Below are 23332 nucleotides of genomic sequence, written 5' to 3'. Positions count from 1 at the left end.
TGAGTGCACTCTCAGAATAAAGGGACTAGCCTGGAGCCTGTACGCACAGCGCGGCTCCTGTTATAACAGCATGGCTTGGAAACAGATCCAGATTAGCTGCACAGTCTAGTCCTTGTTACAGATTCTGACTGACGGTGGATACATTCCTGTTACAGATTCTGATTGACGGTAGATAAGTTCCTGTTAGAGATTCTAATTGACGGTGGATACGTTCCTGTTACATTCTGAGGGGCTGCAGATGAGTCACTTTACAGGGGTGAGGGTATACTATAATAATGAGTGCCCCAGCGTTTGCGTACGACTACCACTCTAGGACAGACGTGACCCTAACCTTACCAGACAGATCAACACCAGATCTGAGTACATCATCAATTTCTGACTCTGAATTGATTCTGACACTGAATTTCTGCCAATGCACATCTCTCAAAGGTTCCACATGGAATAAGCGTCTCTTTCTAGTCCAATTGAACCTTTTAGATGCTTAATCCAGAAAGGCTTTGTTCTTAAGTCTTCCAGCTTTTTAAACCCAGAAAGAGCCTTTTTCCTGCCGTAGCGTAACATCTTTGTAGTTGGTGATTGATGTTAAAGGACACTAAGGAGGAAGGTGTATTGCCTCTTCCCTAGGGTGACAAAACCCGTTCAAAGCCCCAGGCTCACCCTGCCTCTATGATCACTGGCATTCTCTAGACTCACTATCCCACTGGGTACCTTTGTTGCTCTTAAGGTGCTCATATATTTCACCAATTTCACCTGTGCACATCAGCACAAGCAACTAGAAGTTGTACTTGGAGAAACAACAGACCGAACATTGAGCAATTGCGCTAACTACTTTGTCCGAGCGCCGACACAGGTTCACTGGATGATTACAGACAGACAGGATTACAGACAGACAGTCCCTTTATGTAGCGTCTGGAGTCCCTTTCCAAGCTCTGTTGTTATGGCAATACAATAACCGCTTGGAAGACAGGTCTTCCTGGATTTCATCTGGTCCATAATGCTGCTAATGATGAGAGTGAATTCTGCGCAGGCACACGGGTGGCCACCCGCTGGACAGAGGATAATTTACGAGGTTCCCAATCATGGAGCATAAATCACTTTAACAATATAAATTCTTGGGGTAATATGGCTCGTAAATGCTAATGGGTGAATGTGAGGGGTGGACTGGAATCAGCGGCAGGCAGGAAAGGCGTGTAAAACAATAAACTCAAGGATAAAAACTTCACGGGCGCGCGGAGGATGCTTCATGACTACATTGATCATCTGCTTTACCGGGGGTGACAAACTCAATTGCTCAGGGGGCAGTGTGTGCTGTCTCTCGCTCCCAACCAATTCTCCCTGTACCAATTTCTCCGATTAGCCGCTTCCCAAATAATATCCACTTAAGGCAGACAGGGAGGCGGTGATTGAATGTGACATCTTGGCCACAGCTGAAGTGAAATGGTAGCAGACAAAAGGGCTGCAATACACAGAGTGTTTATGCACACAAAAAGACACACACGCACACACTCCATTTCTCAAACACACATGCACGTGCGCACACACACACACACACTCTCTCTCTACTCTCAAACACAAACACACACACACACACACACACACACACACACACACACAATCTCTCTCTCTCTCTACAGACACACACACTCTCACCAAAAGCAATTTACTTGGGAATAATACATTACATGATCACCTGTCTTGAGGTGACAACTGCGTCATCATAAGGCGCCCAGTTGTTTTTCTCCTTGAAAATAAAGGCTGACACATTCAGAATTATCAGAGAAAGAGAGCTAGAGATAGAGATCGAGAGAAACACAATACAACCCCAAGTCAGGCCATGTTGTCCTATGGGTGTAAGCAGTGGCTTTCAAAGCCACATCAACAGCAGCCACATCAAACACGCAGAGAATGAAACACATAAGAAAGCCTCGCGAAGATGGCTGTGATTTAAAAGCTGCTCCTAACCCCAGCTATATAAATCGTACTTTTCAAAGCCAATTAGCTAAATGAAGATGTAGCCACATGCCCCACTAAAGCCACAACATGTCTATATTCCTACCACATGCCCCACTAAAGCCACAACATGTCTATATTCCTAGCACATGCCCCACTAAAGACATAACATGTCCATATTCCTACCACTTGCACACATCAAGTTTCTGTTCAGTTGGTAGCTAGGTAACAGCTGATACGGCAACAGACCAAGGGCAGATTTCAAACAGGTTAAAGCTGATATAAGTCCAACAGCGCATACCATTGCCTTCCCTAGATCTGACACATTCATACAAACAGACACGTCTGGATTCTTTGTTTGTTTGTTTGTTTTTTTTTTTAAATAAAGATGACCATTATTAATTCTAAGCATACAAAAAGATGTTCTCTAAAGATCATCTAACGCAATCATGACTTCATTAATACAGTGCAGTGATTTGGCAAAAGAGAAGCCTCTTGGTGTTTGTTAGTACACATTGAGTTTAGTCCTGTTCGTTGGAGCATACACAAAGCTACACAGTACACAAAAGCTCACCGAAAACCACACCCATGGACAACAGAAGTGCACGTTACCTCAAAGCCCCCCCCCTTCATATCATTACAATACTCCTTCCAAATCTCTGAACATGTAGTCTACTGCAACCTACATCTAAACATACAGTTTAGGTCTCTCTCAATTCATTTTCTCTTAACAAACACCATGGTTACTCAAGTTAAAACATTTGCAGATTGTCTCTTCAGCTGGGAAGCACTGCTCTTGGTCAGGTAGTCACCCAACGCAGGAACTATGGCTTTGCCTTGCGGACGTGGTATCTTTTTTTCCCAGTAACTTCTCGTTTTTTTTTGTTTTGTTTTGTGTTTCTGTCTCTTTTTTTCTGTGTTTCAAATAAGTATGCGCTGGGCTAACGGACACGCTGCGGCCGGCGGTCTCCATCAGGCATCGCTGGGGGCCTGCTCCAGCTCTGCTCTGGGGGGGTTGGAGGATTGCGGGTTGGAGGGCATCTCTCCGGAGCCGTACTTGCTGTGGAGTGAGCGAGCGATGTATCTCCAGTACTCCTTTCTGATGGTGTCCTTTTCCTGGGCCAGATCCTCACACAGCTTGGGGGAGGGGGCAAACAGAGATGGAGATCACAGAGATAGAGAGATGGGGGGCAGAGAGAGAGAGAGCGAGAAAGAGCGGGAGAGAGAGAGGGGGTTGAATGTAGGAGGAGGTGGAGAAAAAGATTTAAATGCATGATGCCAACTTCAAAATACAAGATCAAGACATGATGTGGTAGATTGCCTCCCCATACCAAAACAAATATGTAGCTAAGCCGGTCCACATGAGCTGTAGATAAATTAACTTAAAATTAAATTAAATCCATTTTTTTGCTTGCTCAAATCCAACTGTGAGGGGACTGAACACTGAAGCAAGCATAAATGTCTGGACTCCATCCTGATCAGATTGCTCAAATGCCATTTTCTATTAACATGGAGGAACACAGTAAGACACAACTCTGCCCTCCACAAGCCTTCCTCTCCACTCAAGAAACAGACTCCATCTATGAAACAGACAGCGCACACAGAGAAACCCATTCAAAAATAAATGAGCAGGGTAACACCGTCCTGATTGACAGCTCCTCTCTTCTCAGCCGGCATCTTGTAGCGGATCTACTGCCAGGCTGAAACGCATATCAGAGTGTGTGTGTGTGTGTGTGTGTGTGTGTGTGTGTTTGTTTCCGCCTGCGCTGGTGAAGACCCCGAAGATCAGACGCCCAGACAAGGCCCCACTTCCCCCCGCAGACAAACTCAGGAAGACAAAGGCGCTCCCAAGGAACCTAATTAACTGCAACACATGCGCCGTGCCCGAGCATTTAGCTGCCGACAACACGGCAGACATATGGGCTGCCACTCAGCTGTCCAATACGCTGCCATTGGTGGAGAAGAACGCTCGCCAAAACATGGGAAAATGATCGCAAGACAAACAGAGTGAAAGAGAGAGAGAGAAAACGGGTGCGTGGGAGAGACAGAGGAGGAGAGAGACAGAAAGAAAGAAAGAGAAAAAGAGAGAGAGAGAGAGAAAAGCCTGAATCAGTGCAACTGAAGGCAAACTGAAGGGGGGTGGGGGATAGAGAGAAAACAGAAGAGGGGGGAGAGAGAGATTGTAATCCGATGCAGATACCACTGATCCACTCATCCATCTTTCTCAGCTTCCTTCCTGAATCTTCTTTTGGCATCTATTGTTTCAGTCATGTTTTATTCTCAAAGACTTTTCTGCTAAATTGCTCTTGAGATTTCACTCTAAGACAATATTTTTTCTGACTTGCTGAGCATTTGTGAATGATGTGACAAATGATTATTGGACCAAGAATTTTATTGGTACAAGGCAGCTTTTTTTTTTTTATCAATCTACATAACAATCCAGAACATATTCAAAGCCTCCATTTGAAGTCTGACAATATGACAGAGCCAGTATTTTACTAATAAAACATTAAAACTGCTGTCAGAAATATGCTTGTGGAATACCAAGGCCGAAATTATATACAAAAATCCAACGGAGAAAACAGATGCTCTCAGAGAAAATTTCTCAAGCAACCAAGATGTCATGATGGTTCAACTGACCAATCAGAAAACTTAATCATTTTAAATTCAATCATCTGTCAATCATTTTATAAATGCACAGACAACGCATGGATTCCTATACAGTGCTTAAGCTTGTATGAAGTTAGGAAGAATTTTTAAAGTTAGGAAGAATTTCTTACAGTGCCAATTGCAACCTTAAAAAAGAATAAAGTATATCATGCATAACAAACATTTCTTTTGATATTTAAAATATGACAAATGTAAAAAGGCTCTTCCTTTTTTGACTGATCTTAAAATGCACGCTCAACATATGAACTAAGCCAGCAGTATGAAAGTTGTGTTGGAAGTGTGTGTGTGTGTGTGTGTGTGTGTTGCATTCTGACCTTTAGGGCCTTGCCCAGGGTCTGGTCCTATGTGTGTGTGTGTGTGTGTGTGTGTCTATATATACACATCATTTCAATCTGCTCCTACAGGCTTCAAAACCAACGCAGATACTCTGAAATGAAAATTAAACAAACTTTTGCATAAAGCTCTACAAAATGTTGACGTTTAAACTTGTTTTTTTTTTTTTTTGTCCCCAAGTAACCATTAGCTCAATGTTATTTTCAGTGCCACTGGAAACGCCTTAAGAAGGAAATGTTTGTTTATGCAGTTGAAAGGGTTTAGACCTCCAGGGCCTTGCTCAGGGTTTGGCCCTGTGTGTGTGTGTGTGTGTGTGTGTGTGTGTGTGTTTTCTGCATCTTGATATACCTTCAGGGCCTTGCTCAGGGTCTGCTCCTGGCTCTGCTCCCCACCGGCGGCGCTCTCCAGGGCGTCCTCGTACAAGTCCACCAGGAAGCCCAGGAGGTATGGCGAGCAGTGCGTCTCCTTCAGCTCCTGCACCTGATCCAGCAGACCCGGGTGAGAGCTCATACCCCTGTCCTGCAGAATGCTGCTTGCACAAAACAGACACAGGAATGAGACCGTTAGCTTTAGCTAACGAGCGAGCTTGATGAGACTAAAACATGTTGACGATGCTAAAGGGCTCATAAAGGCCTCATTGAAATAAAACTATGAATATTAACTCCTGAAGATTTTGGTAAAATACAGTACAGTTCGCTCAGTGTAGTGTAAATCATTTCTGGATGTAGCAGCAACTAATGTGGATAGATTCTGCCCCCTGTTGGCCAAAGGTAAACATTACAGACAACTTTTCCTACTGTAGATCTTTTCCTTGATAGACTGTATATGTAAGAGAGGATGCACTGGTGACAAAAACATACCCTTTCAGATAGTTCCATGCACTTTCATTGTGGGGAGCTTTCTTAATCTGTATGAGAGTGTATCTGGGAGAGAATTAGGACAAGAAAATAAAAGCTTAGCAATCATAGAGGTACGTTTGTACAATTTACTTTTCATGAGAGACAGGTTACCACGTTACCACACACAGGAAATATGTGGTCATTTATGTAGTGTGCAATCTAGATGAACTAAAGTCACTTTATCAATATCAAATTGATATTGTCTTTCATTTACTAAGTGTACTTGTTCACACAGGTGATCAACTGCAGTGCAATTTATACATATACAATAAAACCTGAGACCCGACATTGGCGTGCATGGCCACCTGGGGACCAATGCTACAAGAAATCTTTTACATTTAATTTAGCTACGTGTGTGTGTGTGTGTGTGTGTGTGGGTGCATGAGTATGAGTGAGTGTGTGTGTAAGTAAAGATAGTAGGGCTCTGAGCAGACACTCACTGGACTTCTCTGTCGAGGATGGTGGCATCAGAGTAGCCGGTGGTATGGGAGATGACGTAGTGTCTCTGGTTCCATGCAGAGTTGTTCCGCACATCTTCCTCCAGCAGCTCCTCCACGTACTCCAGCTCCCCATCCCACAGCTTATACTCCTGGGGTTACATGGGCAGACAAACACACACACACACACACACACACACACACACACGTAGCACAGAAACAGTCACACAGACACACATATAAGCGTGCATGTGCGCGTGCACACACAAACACACACACGAACAAGTTAGGAGACACACAAAAAACAATACAAACAGCATGTTGGGTTAGGAAGAATGACTTTCAATGCTTCACTATGCTTTAGGTCAGAAAGGTGAGGAAGGCTTTGGTGGCGGCACTCTACCTGGATGACCCACTGTCTGTGTTGCCAGGCGTGGTAATTTTTACTATCCTGGCTGAGAATGTCAGCTATGAACTCCAGCTCTTCAGTCGGATCCTTCAGCCACTCCACAATCATACGTCGATGGTGCCTGAGGACAGAGAAGATGTCAATGAGAAAACAGACTGCGTCAAAAATAAGATCCATCGTTTCACTACATGCGTCGCTTTTCTCCAGCAATTGACCACAGTTATACAAAGGAGTGATAACAACGTATCATTAAAATGTGGCCTGTGCTTTAGTCTTTCTACAAATTTCAAGCAATAATAATTATATAATATAAAAATCTAATTTTCACTTTAACATACTTAGTGTAAGATATTTACATTTCAGGTTCATAAAAAAGAAAATGCAGTTTCACAGAAGGGTTACACTAGTGGAGTAAATATAATAAGATACCCATGAACCACGACAACAAGTAGAAATCAATTACACTCACCAGACTTGGTAATTCTTCGGTTGGTCCTCTATTATATTTGTGATGTATCTCATCTCCTCTCGTAGGTCCTTCTCCAAAGCCTGTATTAAAACTCTACGGTAGTGCCTGTAGTAGATTTGCCACATTACAAAAAGTTTAAATGAGTGCATGGTATTTTGACGTGAGGCGAAAATAACTAGTCCACGTTTAAATCTTACCATACTGTGTAGTTGGCCGCATTTAGATCAATGGCTTCAGATGTCAGCGCAAAGGCTCTTTCACTCTTCTCATCGTTTTTCAGGAGTGCACGGAAGTAGTCATAAACATCTGTGACTATTGACAGTACAAGTGGGTGAAGGACAACATCAGTAAAGAAAATCAGGACCGTGCGCATCTCTGACGGGATGTTTGTAAAATAGAATTTTGAGTCACTACAAGGCCTCCTTACACCAAACAACTTTGACAAGATTTGGCCCTAGATTTGCACTTACATCTGTCAGAATAAGCAATTTTCACAACAGGGTTAGGCCCATCGTCTTGGGGGACAGGCTCTAGATCAGACCATTCCGTCCGATCTCTGCAAAACAATCACAACCACAATGACACGATTTAGGGGACTTGAGGTGCCTCCTTTTACCCAGGTCCCAAAACTACACACGTTAAGTTAGTATCAACGCATGTCGTGGTGTTAGCCAATTTAACGTTACACGATGCAACGTAAGCCCACAAGTTAACGTTAAACCTACAACAAACTAGCTTCACAGTCAAGACACGTTGTATCTATGAAGCACGTAAAGTCGGCTATTGGTTAGCAACAATTTCATCTATTAACGTTACAATTACTTTGGACTATCAATCCTATCGATTTTACATTTTGATTATAGCTAATCAAGTTACCTAACTCGGGGGACAAACAGAGCGTTAATTGAATCGAGAGCTTAGCATTAGGTTAGCATAACGTTACCTGTAAAACAAATATCCTCCTCTTCTTAGGGGCTCATCATCATAGTTTATATCTGATTCTCCATCCATACCCTCTACGTTCATTCCGTCCTCATCTTGGTTGTCCAAATGGGAAGGTGGAATTTCCTCCAGACCAGACATTTTGAACGTGACTCGTGTATTCCTTACAAGATGAGTGTTTCAAATTAGCTTGCTAGTCAGATAACCAACTTGTGTTGTCAGACGGAATGATTACATTGTAACCTTCAACGTAATTTCCGGTAACGTCCGGTAACCTCTTTCTCGCGCCCCCTGGTGGTGAGTAGGCTAAATTGTTCTTCAGGGTTTATGGGGTTTGGTCGAATCATAGACTGTATATATAGAACAGTCTATGGGTCGAATAAATGCTGGCAAAACTCCTATGAAATTGGTGAGGTGGTGTCTTCCTTTCACATTCATCTACCAACGCAGGCATTTTTGAAGAGCTTAAAGTAAGATTTGAAACCATATTCACCAGAATAAAACAATTAAAAAATCAGCAGTTGAAAATGTCTCCGTGTCAAGTGCATTCAGTTTTTTATTAGGCCTACCACCCAGATAGCTAAAGGCTGGAGGACCACTGTTGGTAGATCTGGCGGTCTGCCCCAATATTTCAAGAGCACCTGGCTGCAGACCTATGTGGAGTGGAGCTCCACTCCAGAACGGAAATACGTCACCTCCACTGTCTATGACGCACCTCCACTCCGCCCCTACAGTGGTGGCTGCCTGGCCGCGCTTTTTAAAATGTGTGCACATCTTGGAGGAGCTACGTGAAAGAAGATATCTCTTGAGAGACTTGTACAACTTATACAGCTGTAAGTTTGTAATGTTTTGATAATAAAGAGTTAAAGATATAGCACGACGTCTGTTTTTTCATGTCAGTAAGTCAGCAGGTTATAGTAGTCTTACTCGCTAGCTGCTAATGTAGCTAGTAGCTCTAATAGGTGACTTAGGCTTACTTTATGCGTTTATTTTCTTCCTAACCCTCATTTCTCTCCCCAGATACAGACCAGAATAAACGTCATTCTCTGATAGTATATGTCTGTGATTGGTGGGTAAAGTGGCATTCTATGCCAATCTGATACTATTGGATTCTTGATTCTTGATACCAACTGCTACAGTGTATTTTCTCCCCAGAAACAAGCATATTTTGTAGATTAAGTGATGGTAATTGGTTTTTTTAATGATGTCGTCACCAATGCATGATAACTTTAGGTAACTTGTACTGTCAAATTGTCAGTCTGTGGTAAATTGATGAAGGTGAAGACCGTTTATCTAGAGACAGCAGTGCGACCCTATTCAAGGTAAGTACCCTCTATTGTAGCAAACATGGGGAAAGCCTTCAGATGAGTTACCCTCCTTGTTAGCCTTCAGATGTAGGCCTAGAGGTAAAATTAATTGATACTGACTTTTGGTAGTTGAGTTTACATGGCTCTAAAGGATCGATTAATTCATGGTGCAGCATAGCTGCTATAGTAGATGGAGACGTCCTGCGTGTCGTTCGTCTAAGCAGTTGATAGACTTTTGTCTCTATTGTCTGGTTTGGTGTAGGCTACAGTAATTAAGTATATGTATTTTTCTAACTTAAATTAGTAACGTTAACGTTACTTGATGATGGTGCGCCTTTTAGCTGAAACCGATTAAATTGCCAATTTACGTGCGCTCAGAGGTGAGACGAAAGCTGCTCAAGCGCTCAATAGCCTAATAGAGACACCTTACTAACACCTGTTAATATGTGTGTTTAAGTTAACAAATTACATATAAAATGAGAGAGGGCAAGTGTGCACTCACTTTCCGATGTTGAAGCGTTAATTGTGGCGCTGATTTTGGCACTAGAGATTTTCGTTAACGTTATGCGTTGCTGTCAGTCTGAGGTAAATTTAGTAATAGTTTTGCTAACTTTAGGTAGTGATGTAGTGGAGGCTAAACGCAGTTTATCCACCTCAGACATTTCAGAAGTAGAGTTTATCCTCTTATTAGAGTTTATCCACCTCTCAAAGTAGTTTATTCAACAAGTGCAACTTTTAACATAAAAAAAAAACACACTGTATGATCCACATTCACAATATATTTAATACCACTGGTATTGTTAAAAACATGATGGTGGCACTAGTCAGTGCATCAAGTTTACTCTGCTGTTTGTTTTACCTTGGCGCATGCCTCTGTCATGGTCAGGCTTACCCACACACTGCAACATTTGTTAATTCTTTAGGGCAGTACAGGCACATGCCTTACTCACGCAACACATAAGTTGTTGTATGGTATATCGCTAAACTCACAAACCACATTACTGGTTATAGTGTCAGTAGTGCATCATTTTCTCTCACTTTAGTCATGTTTCTTTTTTGGCACGTATGCCACACCCACAAGCACTGCATCACTGATTGGTGTTGTATTTTTACACTTGTGTTGTATTTTTACACTTGTATTAATTAAACTTACATATTCTACTGCTCTTCATACTATCCATTCTGCAGAATACACTTATTCTTACTTCTTATAATGTTACTGTTTCTGCACTACAATAGTACTGTTGACACTCTGCACATAGCTGTACATATCTGTCTATATGGTTCATACTGAATATCCATATTTATTCTATTTTTTCTGTAACATATTCTGTTAATACACTACATATATTTATATTATTCTTAATACTATTATATTGTTACTGCTACTACATTGCACATATCTGTACACGTTCATAAATTGTTCATATTACATAGCCATATTTGTTCTGTTCTTATAAGATAACTGCTAATACACTGCACATATTTATATCTAATTTATATTACTCTAAACCACCTTCTGTAAACCAACTGCATACTACTGTCTACACTGTGCTATATTTCTTGTTCTGCCTATGCACCACCTGTCTAAACTTTGTGTGTTACATTGCACTTTTTTTGCCGTTCTGGTTAGACACAAACTGCATTTCGTTGTCTTTGTAGCCTGTGTTTTTAAACTGTTCTTGGCACGTATGCCACACCCACTAGCACTGCATCACTGATTGGTGTTGTATTTTAGTGCGTACACACTCACTTTGACAGTTGTTTTGAACTGTTCTTTGCACATGTCATACCCACAAGCTCTGCATCAATATTTCAGGGTTGTGCAAAACACTACATCACAGGTTGACATTGCAGTAAGTGCACACTTACTAGCCTGTGTTTTTAAACTGTTCTTGGCACGTATGCCACACTGACACACACCGCATCATAGTCAATAGTAGGCCTACAAGGTCCAGCATATACTACTACATCACTGGTTGATGTTGTATTGCTGTAAGTACACACTCACTTTCTTGTGTTGGACCGGTTCTTGGCACCTGCCATACTCATGGTCAATGTTTCAGGCTCATGCACACACAGTACAGTACATCGCTGTTCGATATTGCACTGCTGTAAGTACACACTTACTTTCCTGTGTTTTTTGACCTTATCTTGGCACATGCTGTACTCACACCACATGCTCCATGATGAAACAACAAAAGAGGACTCCGAACACAGCCCTGCAGTGCACCCATGTTGATCATCAGTGATGAGGAAGAGTGTTCACCGACCCACCTCTGGCCCACCAGCATTAAGCATTTTTCCAGCTACGCGCACGGATGGCTGTATTAAGGTCGAGTGCCATTACAAATTGAAACGGCATATTGCTCGATGTCGGCAGTAGGCCTAGTTCTACATACATGTAGGTTACACAGAACGTTGCAAATTGACATTACAGTATATCAAATTTGTGGAATTTCTGAAATTATCGTACGTGTAATTCAGATAAAATGAACGTAGGCTACGCACAAAAACCGTGCGTACGCCACTCTTCCAGGGGCCTCATTTATAAAAATGTTGCGTAGAAACCATCCTTCATTTGATCTTAGATCATTTCTGAAATGATCGTACGTGTGATTCAGAGAAAACGAACGTACGCACAAAAAAACGTGCGTACGCCACCCTTCCAGATGTGCCCATTATAAATCACAAATGAACGTCAACTTTTGCGCAGCCGGATGGTTTTAGGTCTCCGCCTTGTAAACACCCCCTCATCAATATCATTAGCATATGTTTTAATGAAATCAATGGCCTAAAAACGGTAGCCTATGTAAAATGATATATTGAAAACATTGTATAGGCCTAGCCTATGCCATCTGATGTTAACTATACGTCAAACATTAAGCTGCGTAAAAAAACGACTTTAAAACCTTCTGATATTGATCATGCATATGGTAAAGAAAGACATGAGATCGTTGGTCTTGGAATTTTGAAAATGCATCGCACTTAGACCTCAGATTACTTGCAGTACCCCGCATTAGGCCTACCACAAGGAAATGATCGTGACGTCAAGAACCTGGCGTGGAGATAAGCACTTTTCCACGCCAAAGACGGTTTTATAAATCTGAGCGTTGGCATGGATTTGAGCATACGCACGGCTAAGATAAAATCTGTGCGTAAGAACGCTTTTTTATAAATGAGGCCCCAGATGTGCCAATTATAAATCACAAATGAACGTGAACTTGTGGGCCTACACAATAACCACACAATTGCTTAATTTAGCCTAACAGTGTGGCGAAGCGATAGATAGCCTTCCACAAAAAAGGTCACAGAAAGTGCACCTCATATGCCTACTCCATTACAAAAAAGCAGCCTGTAACTCACCCATTAGAAGTTCACTCTATAGAGTATAGGGGCCTTCTGTTCAGCAGTCTTTGATGATAATCGTTGAAACCCAACTGCCTGGCTCTGCAGGGGCCTCATTTATAAAAATGTTGCGTAGAAACCATCCTTCAATTGATCTTAGATCATTTCTGAAATGATCGTGCGTGTGATTCAGAGAAACGAACATACGCACAAAAAAAACGTCGCACACCACCCTTCCAGATGTGCCAATTATAAATCACAAATGAACGCCAACTTTTGCGCAGCCTGATGGTTTTAGGTCTCCGCCTTGTAAACACCCCTCATCAATATCATTAGCATATGTTTTAATGAAATCAATGGCCTAAAAACGGTAGCCTATGTAAAATGATATATTGAAAACATTGTATAGGCCTAGCCTATGCCATCTGATGTTAACTATACGTCAAACATTAAGCTGCGTCCAAAAACGACTTTAAAAACCTTCTGATATTGATCATGCATATGGTAAAGAAAGACATGAGATCGTTGGTCTTGGAATTTTGAAAATGCATCGCACTTAGACCTCAGATTACTTGCAGTACCCCGGCATTAGGCCTACCACAAGGAAATGATCGTACGTCAAGAACCTGACGTGGAGATAAGCACTTTTCCACGTCAAAGACGGTTTTTATAAATCTGAGCGTTGGCATGGATTTGAGCATACGCACGGTCTAAGATAAAATCTGTGCGTAAGAACGCTTTATAAATGAGGCCCCAGATGTGCCAATTATAAATCACAAATGAACGTGAACTTGTGGGCCTACACAATAACCACACAATTGCTTAATTTAGCCTAACAGTGTGGCGCAGCGGTAAGATAGCCTTCCACAAAAAGGTCACAGAAAGTGCACCTCACATATGCCTACTCCATTACAAAAAAGCAGCCTGTAACTCACCCATTAGAAGTTCACTCTATAGAGTATAGGGGCCTTCTGTTCAGCAGTCTTTGATGATAATCGTTGAAACCCAACTGCCTGGCTCTGCAGGGGCCTCATTTATAAAAGGGTTGCGTAGAAACCATCCTTCAATTGATCTTAGATCATTTCTGAAATGATCGTGCGTGTGATTCAGAGAAAACGAACGTACGCACAAAAAAACGTGCGTACACCACCCTTCCAGATGTGCCAATTATTAATCACAAATGAACGTCAACTTGTGCGCAGCCTGATGGTTTTAGGTCTCCGCCTTGTAAACACCCCCTCATCAATATCATTAGCATATGTTTTAATGAAATCAATGGGGTAGGCCTACCTTTTGAAGGAAAGACCTCTAGGCCTATAGGATTATGCTAAAACCAGCATAATCCTATACGTTATGGTACAGTAGGCTACTGTACGTTTCCAATATGACCCAGGGTAATATGCTGATTTAGCCTACAAAACAGAGGACTAAATTATAATATGTCATGTAGGCTTAACGTTTCTTTTAGGATAGGCTATGTTTTTTCTGAAAAAGTAGCCTAGTTCGCCGGTCATTATTCATTCATTCTACATATCTTTGCGATCGTTTTCTTTCAATAATGTCCAATGGCTTAAACATTGTCCTTTATTGTTTGCTTTAAGCCTACCTTTATATTTTAGCCTACATTATCCAACTCACGTATTGTCATCTGATCTTAAAATATCTATAGCCTCTTATGAACAATGTTTGTCTCAATCTTAGAGAGAAGAGAGTTTCAGTGAATTAGAGGACTTCAATGAAGAATGTGAGGACACAAGTTGTGAGGAAGTAAGGGGTTATATATTGCACATCAAACATTAATCAGGACCCCCACCCACCCGCCACCACACATCCAGTCACTCTCTTAGACACACACATTAGATCTATGATGTTTGAACCACCCAATCTGGATGACAATGACCCTAACAATGTTGATTTCTATTTAATTTGTATTCTATGTTGTATCTCAACTAACCTCAAGTATGAATGTGAACTCACTTTAGGACTCTTATGAACAATGTCTGTCTTTGTATTAGAGAGAAGAGCGCTTATGCGAGATACAGGAGCTCAGCAAAGACTACCAGAACACTAAATGGGTAAGGGATTATATATTGCACATTAAACATCAGGTCAATGCAGATCCTTAATTACTGAGACCGCTTAAAACACAGAACCCCCCACACACACACACACCACCACCACCACCACAAACACAGGCTCTTGCATAGACACGATTCGATCTATGATGTTTTAACACTGTTTTATGCATTATCATCTATTGACCTCCCACATAGACCTACAGTACACAAGTGTCCATTGCTGCACACAGGAGAGGCATCAAGCAAGTGAGAGCATGGTAGGCGGGAGGGTCTGGCATGGTAGTGCAATGTCCCTTCCACTAAAAAAAAAAAATGAATTGACTGAACTGCCTTTTAATGTTTGTTGCTCAGCTCTTCGAAGAGGCAAAAAAAAAGGCAGCAGACTGGTTGAATGAAAACAGTGGGCTGATAAAAAATAAATATTGGCTGCCACGGGTGTTGGACATGGAGGCGGAAGAGCAGGAGGAGGTGCTGGCCAGACAGTTTGTCCAGTTGGACGTTGAAAACATGAATTTGTTCACATTTCAATTTACCACCGTCCAAGATCACGAAACATTTTCTATTCATGTACGGGACGAACTTCACATTCGGGCAATGACATCATTTGTCCAAAGATCGTTTCCAAATGAAAAATAAAAAACTCAAATAACATTGATTCTGATTCCAGTTCTACTTATCAATTCTAGTTCCTATTGATTCTTCATTTCAATTTCAAAATGTAAACTTTTGTTTTTAGATCTGTTCAAGTGTACTGTATTGCTTGTACTGTATGCTACACATCTCTCTCTCTCACACACACGCTAGGCTACTGTATTGCTTGTAGCCTACTGTATTCCTATAAATGTGCCATCTGTTCTGGTCCTGCTGTTGCCAGTGACTTTATAGGCTACTTACACCATTTACTTTTATCTACATTGTGTACATGCTCTTCAAACAACAACAGAACTACAACACACAACAGTACAATAAATCATTGCTTTTGGTATCTTTATTAAAACTACCTCAAAAGCCTAGTGGAGGAGCATGATCTTAAACAATGTTAATACGTAACGCTAATTCGTTTTCTGCATTAGTTACGATCGGTCGATGTTCAGAGGAAAAACGCGAAAAACGTAAAATTACCTAAGTTAACGGAATATCACAATACCTAATGTTCATTTATATACAATTAATTTAATTATATATATATATCAAATACACAAATAACACAAACCTGAGGTCTCACGTTATTTCAGCGACTACTTCCTTATTCAAGTGGAGGTGACGTATTTCCGTTATTGAGTGGAGCTCCACTAATAGAATTCCCCCAGAGGTCTGCAGCCAGGTCCCTCTCCAATATTTTGCCACTTGTGGTCCAAACTCTTTTTCATGTATTCAGGTATAATTACATCCATCATTTTAATAACATTTCATGTCTTTTAAAGGAGAAATATGGCAAGTTTTCACACAGGCCTAGATCTCGGCTTCTTGAGGTCACGAGTACTGTTGGTTAAAAAATAAATTGTTTTTTACATACCCCGAGTTATACAGCCAGCAGCTCCAGCACTACACTCTGTGGGCATGGAGCTCACGGGCATGCCCCCAAAGTGTAGAGCTGCAGCTGGCTGTAGCAACTGGAGCTATAAAGGATTGTTTTTTGTTTTTTTTGTACCGATAGTAGGCCACTCAGTGACCTTGAGAAACCTAGTCTATCTCTCTCAAACTATGTTAAGATGGTGTGTTTAGCAACCACAAAATGAAACATTTTCTTGGGGGAGAAACCTCCGAATCCACATTTGGCCTATATATTATATTATTTATTTATATATATTATTTTTATTATATATATATATATATATATTTTTTTTTTTTTTTTTTTTTTTTATATAGCCTATCAAAGTCCAACTCCAACATGATTTTTAAGGGTCAGGGTACGTTAGGTGCCACGCACACCTCAGCCGTTCATGCACCCCCTAACAGAAAATAGTTCCAATACCCGTAGGCCTACCTCTCATACACATTTGCATGTTTGGTGGTAGGCTTAAGTTAGAGCATTAGACAGGGTGTGATTGTTGGATGATGAAGAATGAGTCGCATTGTCTTGGCCACTTGTCTGGGTGTTTCCAGTTAAGTAAGTACTATTTGAATGGAATAGTTCTGTTGGTTCTCTCGTGGTAAGATTGTTTTGTTGGCTGACCCACAGCAGTGCAATTGACGCTAATCTATGCAATTGCGGCCCCAAAGCTTGAGAAGGCAGCATTAGCACAGTAACATTTTGACTTTGGCACTTTTTTAAATTAACATGTTAATTATCTTGTTAATTCAGAAAACCCATCATTCAGAAAAACAAAGGGCTTTTTTTTCTGAATTTATGTCTTCATAATCTTCTTAATTCGGAAGAAAACAAGCTCGTCTGATGTCACTGTTGCTGATAAGGCTAATGATTACAAAATTAATCAAAAATTACATGATGTTTGGTGTATTTTTCAGAATTTGTGGTTTTCAGTTGAAACACTAACTAATTTGTTTCTTGCAAATAGCAATAGGCCTCCTGTATGTAATGTGCAATTGACTACCAACCGACCACCCTTCTCAAGGCCCTAGACCTCAGTATTTTTCAAACTGGCTATGGCCCTGTACCAACCAACACACATGGTTGCTGCATGGCAAATTATACTTTAATATAGCGGACATATGTAAGTCACTTTGGTCAAGAAGTGTCCGCTAAATGTAATGTAATGTAAAAATGACTAGTTGGAATACCTTTTTTCACTTCACATCCCTATATGCTTCAACAAGAACCCTTGGATTTCTCACATCATATTTCTGCTTTTTCAGGAGAGCCCAGTGAGAGAGAGAGAATGTATTAAGCCAGATACTTTTGCCAGTAGAGTAAAACACCATATGACTTGCACCACAATGCCAAATGTGTTCTTAAGGGCACCTTTGTTGAATGACCCGTGTCTGCAGTACCATACCTACTAGTCATCTAGAGGATCTTGTGACATCCCTTTTTTGAGGTCACTTAAGATCACATGGTAATCACAGTTTTACTTTGTCATGTGATGGGAATTCCTCTGATTTCCAACTTACACAATGCTAATCAATGAATTAAATAATTGCTTTTAGGCTACTACTTATTTATTATTATAAGTAGTATGTTCAAAGAATGTTGTTCCCCTTTAATCTGTAATAAATGACGAGACAAACCAGTTCATATCAGTGATGCAAATTCACAATTAGTTTGTTTATTCAAGTCACATTAGTTAGAGCATTATATTGCAAGAGTACAAAATGTTAACATTCAGCTGGCAATTGTCTACAAAAGTGAAATAGCTCTCTGAGCTTCTTTAGTAAGTGCCGATGTGAGGGGGTGTAGTTGACATGAGATGTAGCATATCGTAGAAATCAGTAGACCTATAGCACTACTGTCTCCCATGGCCATTGATGAGCATATCGTAGAAATCAGTAGACCTCTACTGTTTCCCATTGCCATTGATGGGCAATTTCTTCCAGGCATCAGAGTCTAGAAATGCCTTAATTTTTGGACGGGCTGACATCATTGCAGAAAATGCCTTCAGGGCTGGGAATTTGTCCAGACAAGTGGGGCACAAGACCTGATGGTTGAGCAGAATATCAAACAAATTGTAGTCTGCAAAAGATACCTGCAACAGAAACACACAGAGAGAAAAAGGATTAATATCAGGAACAATCATATTATTAGCATGAAGCATACACATCCATGGTCCACTATACCTTATTTCCAACCAAGAAACCAGACTTGTTTTTGGCCAAGACAGCTTCAAACTTTGAAAGATGATCACTGAGCTCCTGGATGTACTTATCCTTTCCAGTATCCTGGGAAGTAAAGAGAGAAATCATTCATTTAATTTAAATGTATTTGAGTAGCTTAGCAAAGCCAAGCTCTGTCTGTCAACTAACCAGGTACTGTAAAAGTTGACAATTAGTAGGTGTGTTTTCAATGAACAGAGGAAAAAACAATGTAATGCTCTACGACATTCTCCTAATTACAAACAAGCAGGAGTCTTACAAGGTAGCTACCCTCTTATCGGTTGTTTACATCCAAATTCTCGTAGTTTTTTTGTCAAAACGGTTATCAAGGAAATAATTGTACCCTTCATCTTATCACAAAGGGCCTTTTCACCACAGGTGCTTTATAATGAACAATAGCAGGGCTTGGGGATAAACAATCATATCTGACGAGTTGTAGTTACAAGCACAATATACAGTATCATTGCTAACAGAAACAGAACTTACGTATTCCTGGTAGATCATCTTGCCGTACTTAAGCCGGAGGTCTTCCACGCCATCATTCATCATGTCAATTTGGGATGCCTCTTTGTCGTTACTGCCGTATGCACCTGGAAATACACAGGAAAGAAATGAACTACTTCCCAACAATGGGCCATAGTCATCTTTGGATAAAAGAAACTAGACACAGTCTGGCAGATGCTCAGAAAAAAAGCCAGTAGTGGAGGAACAGTGTGCCAAATTGTGTGTGATAAGAAGATGTAGTTGTCTGACAGGATGTGTTGTGGGTTTATCATAAAACCAAAGTGCAAATATTCAAATGTCTAACCATGAACTGTACTGACTTACCATGATTACGACCCAAGTGTCTCAGTATAGCATTAGACTGGACCAACTCCAGGTCTCCATCTTGAAACTTTGGCAACTGGCCAAAAACCTGCAAGATATCAAGTCAAAGTTGACAACTGATGCAAAATACCTTAGAGTCAAGACATTATGAACCACAGAACAAGACAATCATATGCTTTTGGCCAGAACGCAATGCTACTACTACAGTTGTATAAAATAGTAGTAGCATTGATTATGTAATTTATAAGGCAATAAATGACAAGGCTGGAGACTAGGGCATCGGACTAACCTTTAACCCAGCGCACACCTTGAAAGAAATGTTCCTTTTTGCTTGGGTCAAGCCTCACAGTATTACAACATAAAGACAGTTTAAAAAGTTGCAAAACTAAGTGCACACAGCTCAGTCCAGTCACCTCCTTATCTCTGGTGCAATGGCTGCACAAATCAAGACTCGCATTAGAGGTCATTTCTTCCAAGCTCATAGATAGTCAATGTCCCCATCTCATATGAAATATTACTTGTTTTTGTTGTTGACAATAATATAACTACAGTGCATGAAAATGCACTGTTCTGTTATCCGAAGTCGTCTTCTTATTCTTCCCACCAAATTTCTGCATCTAATTCAGCTTTAACCGTTTAACGTAGAAACTTTGTTCAAACTTTGTAACGTAGGTCTTCAAAAGGACACTTGGGGAATGTATTTTTCACTTTTGTAAACTTTATACTTTGAGATATTAATAAAAAACAAGCTTATTTTTCCCCATAGACTTAACATTGGGCTGATGACACCACAGTGGGCTAATTAACTTGATTTGCACCTGTATCAACTTCCAGCTGCTCAACTAGGACCCATCAAAGGGCCAGTTAAATTGATTGCACCTGTATCAACTGCTTTTTGCTCAACTAGGCCAACTCTCTCTGTGTCTCTCCATTCTACAAGGATATAAGGCACATTCCATCTAACTTTCTGTCCCTTCATCCTCTTCAAACCATTCACTCATCCACCCATTAAACTATCCACCAACATCCATTAAACAATCTGCCTATCAACATCCATTCAACTTTCTGTCTATCAACATCCATTACACCATCTAAATTCAACTTTTAAACTATATACTCTGTCTCAGGCTTTAAGCATACAATCTCTTAAGACTACAGATTCTGTTCAACTATTTCCTCTGCCCACAACTGTTTCAAAATAAATGTCCTCACTACAATAATTCACTATTAAATAATTTAACTATTTAAACTACCCAACTATTTAACTGTTCAGACATTTCAACTGTCAGTTGTTATCAATATACAGTGTTTATATTTTCATGCACTGGTAATTTCCTCGAAATTACATTTTCTAGTTATTGCTAGAGACTGTGCCTTTAAACTAAGCAAACTCCACTTACGCAGGTGGCCTTCAGGTCGCCCTTCATCCAGTCATCAAAGCTGATCACCACCTCCTTCCACTCCTGACCCTGGTCTGTAAGCATGATCTTCATGGCCCCGCATCGCCCTGTTACAACACAAGCCAAGAGTTACTGGCCCACCCTGGATATGGTACAGAGTCAACAGACACTGGCAGATGCTAAGGGGCGCGTTTTCCAAAACCATAGCTGCTATCGATAACTAAGTTAACAACTTTGTTGGTTGCAATGCAATTTCCCATTGCCAACCAACTAAGTTGCTAACAGGTTAGCAACTGTGGTTTTGGGAAACGCACCCCAGGGCAGTTATGATGCCACAGCACTGTATCCTTCTCACTAGTTCTGTGCTTAAAATATTAGGCCTAATAAGCAAAGGCTCCTGTGAAAACCATCAAAATATAAATGAATTAGGTTAACCAGTCAAATGTCCATCACTACAAATAACTAGTCGCCATGCAATGCACAACACAGAAGGGAAAACATAATAAAAAAGAAGACTGACATTTCATTTTCTGAAAATCATAGAAAAGAATCCAGACACAAGACCAAATCAACAGTCTGGTCAAATTGGAGTCAGAAAAAAAATGTCCAGATCCTTTGTCCCTTAATCTGGGTCACATACTAGGAATGCAAAACTTCTTTTTCTTGCCAATCGACCAAAAAAATGTAGGTCAATGGTGAATTTTAAGATTTTACCATTTTTCTTTTCTGCAAGGACGTAGCCTAAGCCTACCATCAGTTCTTGTCCATAGCAGTGCTCAGAATTAAAGCTATATTTTATTTATGACAACTAACCACTTAGGCATTCTCTGGTCTGTTCAAATAATCAACCAACAATTCTAAATTCTCCCCTAGGGAGCCTACCAAGGCACAGAGCAAGCATAGGTCATATGACTTAATGCTTAAGGGATACTGCGTAGTCATATGACTGAATGCTTAAGGGATACTACATACCTCGCACAGCAAAATAAGTGATGGTGTACGGCACTGTGAAAGAGAAAGCGTCTGTTAATGCACTTTACATACATGATAAAAATGCAATCAGCGCTAGACTACTAGGGTTCGTATTCCACCTCCAAATCTCCTAGCAAGGCCTACTTTGCGTTGTTTCTTACGTTTGCAAAAGCCCTGTAACGTTCGCCCACTTACAATCGAGCTTAATGACAAAACTTGAAATGTGTCCGGTGGATGAAGTTATGCAACGCGATGGCACCACGCCAACAATTCTCTTTGTTGTAGCCTATGGCGACATAGCCTAAAGGTTGGACACTTTAAATGCCTATGGTTTGGTTTGATACTGCAGATCATGATTTGTTGCACACTGCTAAGCAAGCTATTGCACGTTGCAAGAGAAAACACGCGTTCAGTGTGGCGTGCATATCATTAAGGATTTTCTCACCGAATTTGTATAAAAAAAATACAAATTCGGTGCTAGTTTGTCAAAGCAGCGATGGTCCATTTCAGATATAGGCTATGCCATGCGTCATTAGGTGGAAGTAAAGGCAGGCGCCTATACTGTCAGTCTGACCTCAATCCCCCGCACATTTTGGTGAAGATATCCGTGCTCCAAATATTTAGTTACATTTTAACACTGAGGTGTAACACTGCCATGTGCAAACGCAGATAAAAGCACGCGATACTTACTGTTGAGTGTTGGAAGGACTAGATCAGCGTTCAGGGTACAACCAGAAGATCTACAGCTGTCAGCGAGCGACTGGAAGAAGCAGAGCGCAAGACAGGAGTTTATAGTCTCCGTCTGTTTCTGATGAGTCACGCTGACGTAGATATAAACTCTGGCTTGAATGGGGGCAGTAACATGGCATGGTTACTGTAAATTTACTCCCTTTGTTATGTTGTAGGAAGCTACAAGCGGAACTTCCATATCAGCGTGACTTATTAGCAACAGACGGAGAGACAGATTTCTGTGATAAAATAGGCAATCAGGGAGAGCGCCAAAATCGAATGAAGTTCGTCGAGCTGTCGAAGGGGTTACAGGTAGTTTATTATGTCAAATGTTAAATGCAACAAAAGTTTAAGTATACTATGGTTTTTGCTGTTAAAAACAATTCGAATGTGACTTTGAAATTCGAAATTGAAAGTTGTGTAGGCTAAATTCTGTTTTGGAGGTCTTGCAGAAATGTAGGAGGCGCGTAACGATAGGCCTGCTGTCAAATGAGACTGGCCTCACGTATCCATAATTCAGTAGCTTCAGATAGATAGACGAACAAAGTCCGATGGTGAAAGTCATTTACTGCCAGTGTTGCCAACTTAGCGACTTTGTCGCCATATTTAGCGAGATTTCAGACCCCCCAAGCGACTTTTTTTTAGTAAAAAGCGACTAGCGACAAATCTAGCTACTTTTTCTGGCGTTCTTGGAGACCTTTTGAGACTCTGATGTGATGGCATGTAACGTCCCTTTTTACTCGTATGAGTGAGCAGTGAGTTCGGCTGTGCTGTGTAAGTCTGTATGCCT

The 23332-nt window shown here is 40.8% G+C and overlaps 2 protein-coding genes across 2 annotated transcripts; both read right to left on the bottom strand.

Annotated features, from left to right (window-relative positions):
- Positions 1–2575: 2575 nt before the first annotated feature.
- On the bottom strand, positions 2576–8354 carry fnta (farnesyltransferase, CAAX box, alpha). Its single transcript, XM_048262396.1, has 9 exons — positions 8111–8354; positions 7638–7723; positions 7365–7479; positions 7168–7272; positions 6693–6819; positions 6293–6441; positions 5814–5876; positions 5302–5482; positions 2576–3087 (listed from the first exon to the last, which is right to left on the bottom strand). Exons 1-9 carry the CDS (start codon positions 8248–8250, stop codon positions 2923–2925), a joined length of 1131 nt encoding a protein of 376 aa, XP_048118353.1. The 5' UTR covers positions 8251–8354; the 3' UTR covers positions 2576–2922.
- A 9686-nt stretch (positions 8355–18040) lies between these two features.
- LOC125306836 (glutathione S-transferase P-like) lies at positions 18041–22676 on the bottom strand. Its single transcript, XM_048262404.1, has 7 exons — positions 22504–22676; positions 21814–21846; positions 20842–20948; positions 19442–19529; positions 19100–19203; positions 18578–18679; positions 18041–18486 (listed from the first exon to the last, which is right to left on the bottom strand). Coding segments are annotated over exons 1-7 (624 nt in total). The 5' UTR covers positions 22505–22676; the 3' UTR covers positions 18041–18297.
- Between the last annotated feature and the right edge of the window lie 656 nt (positions 22677–23332).

The sequence above is a fragment of the Alosa alosa genome, chromosome 14 (assembly GCF_017589495.1).
Source record: "Alosa alosa isolate M-15738 ecotype Scorff River chromosome 14, AALO_Geno_1.1, whole genome shotgun sequence".
In the NCBI taxonomy this organism is placed as follows: Eukaryota; Metazoa; Chordata; class Actinopteri; order Clupeiformes; family Clupeidae; genus Alosa; species Alosa alosa.
The sequence above is the reverse complement of the archived record's forward strand: the minus strand, read 5'-3'. Positions and strand labels throughout refer to the sequence as shown.

Coding starts and splice junctions, on each gene's coding strand:
- fnta (XM_048262396.1), bottom strand. CDS start 8,250: ATGTCTGGTCTGGAGGAAATTCCACCTTCCCATTTGGACAACCAAGAT. Junction 7,273..7,364: donor GCGGCCAACTACACAGTATG/GTAAGATTTAAA, acceptor AATCTACTACAG/GCACTACCGTAGAGTTTTAA. Junction 3,088..5,301: donor CCCTGAGCAAGGCCCTGAAG/GTATATCAAGAT, acceptor CCCTCCCCCAAG/CTGTGTGAGGATCTGGCCCA.
- LOC125306836 (XM_048262404.1), bottom strand. Junction 20,949..21,813: donor CACTTATTTTGCTGTGCGAG/GTATGTAGTATC, acceptor GTGTTGTAACAG/GGCGATGCGGGGCCATGAAG. Junction 19,204..19,441: donor ACACTTGGGTCGTAATCATG/GTAAGTCAGTAC, acceptor GTGTATTTCCAG/GTGCATACGGCAGTAACGAC.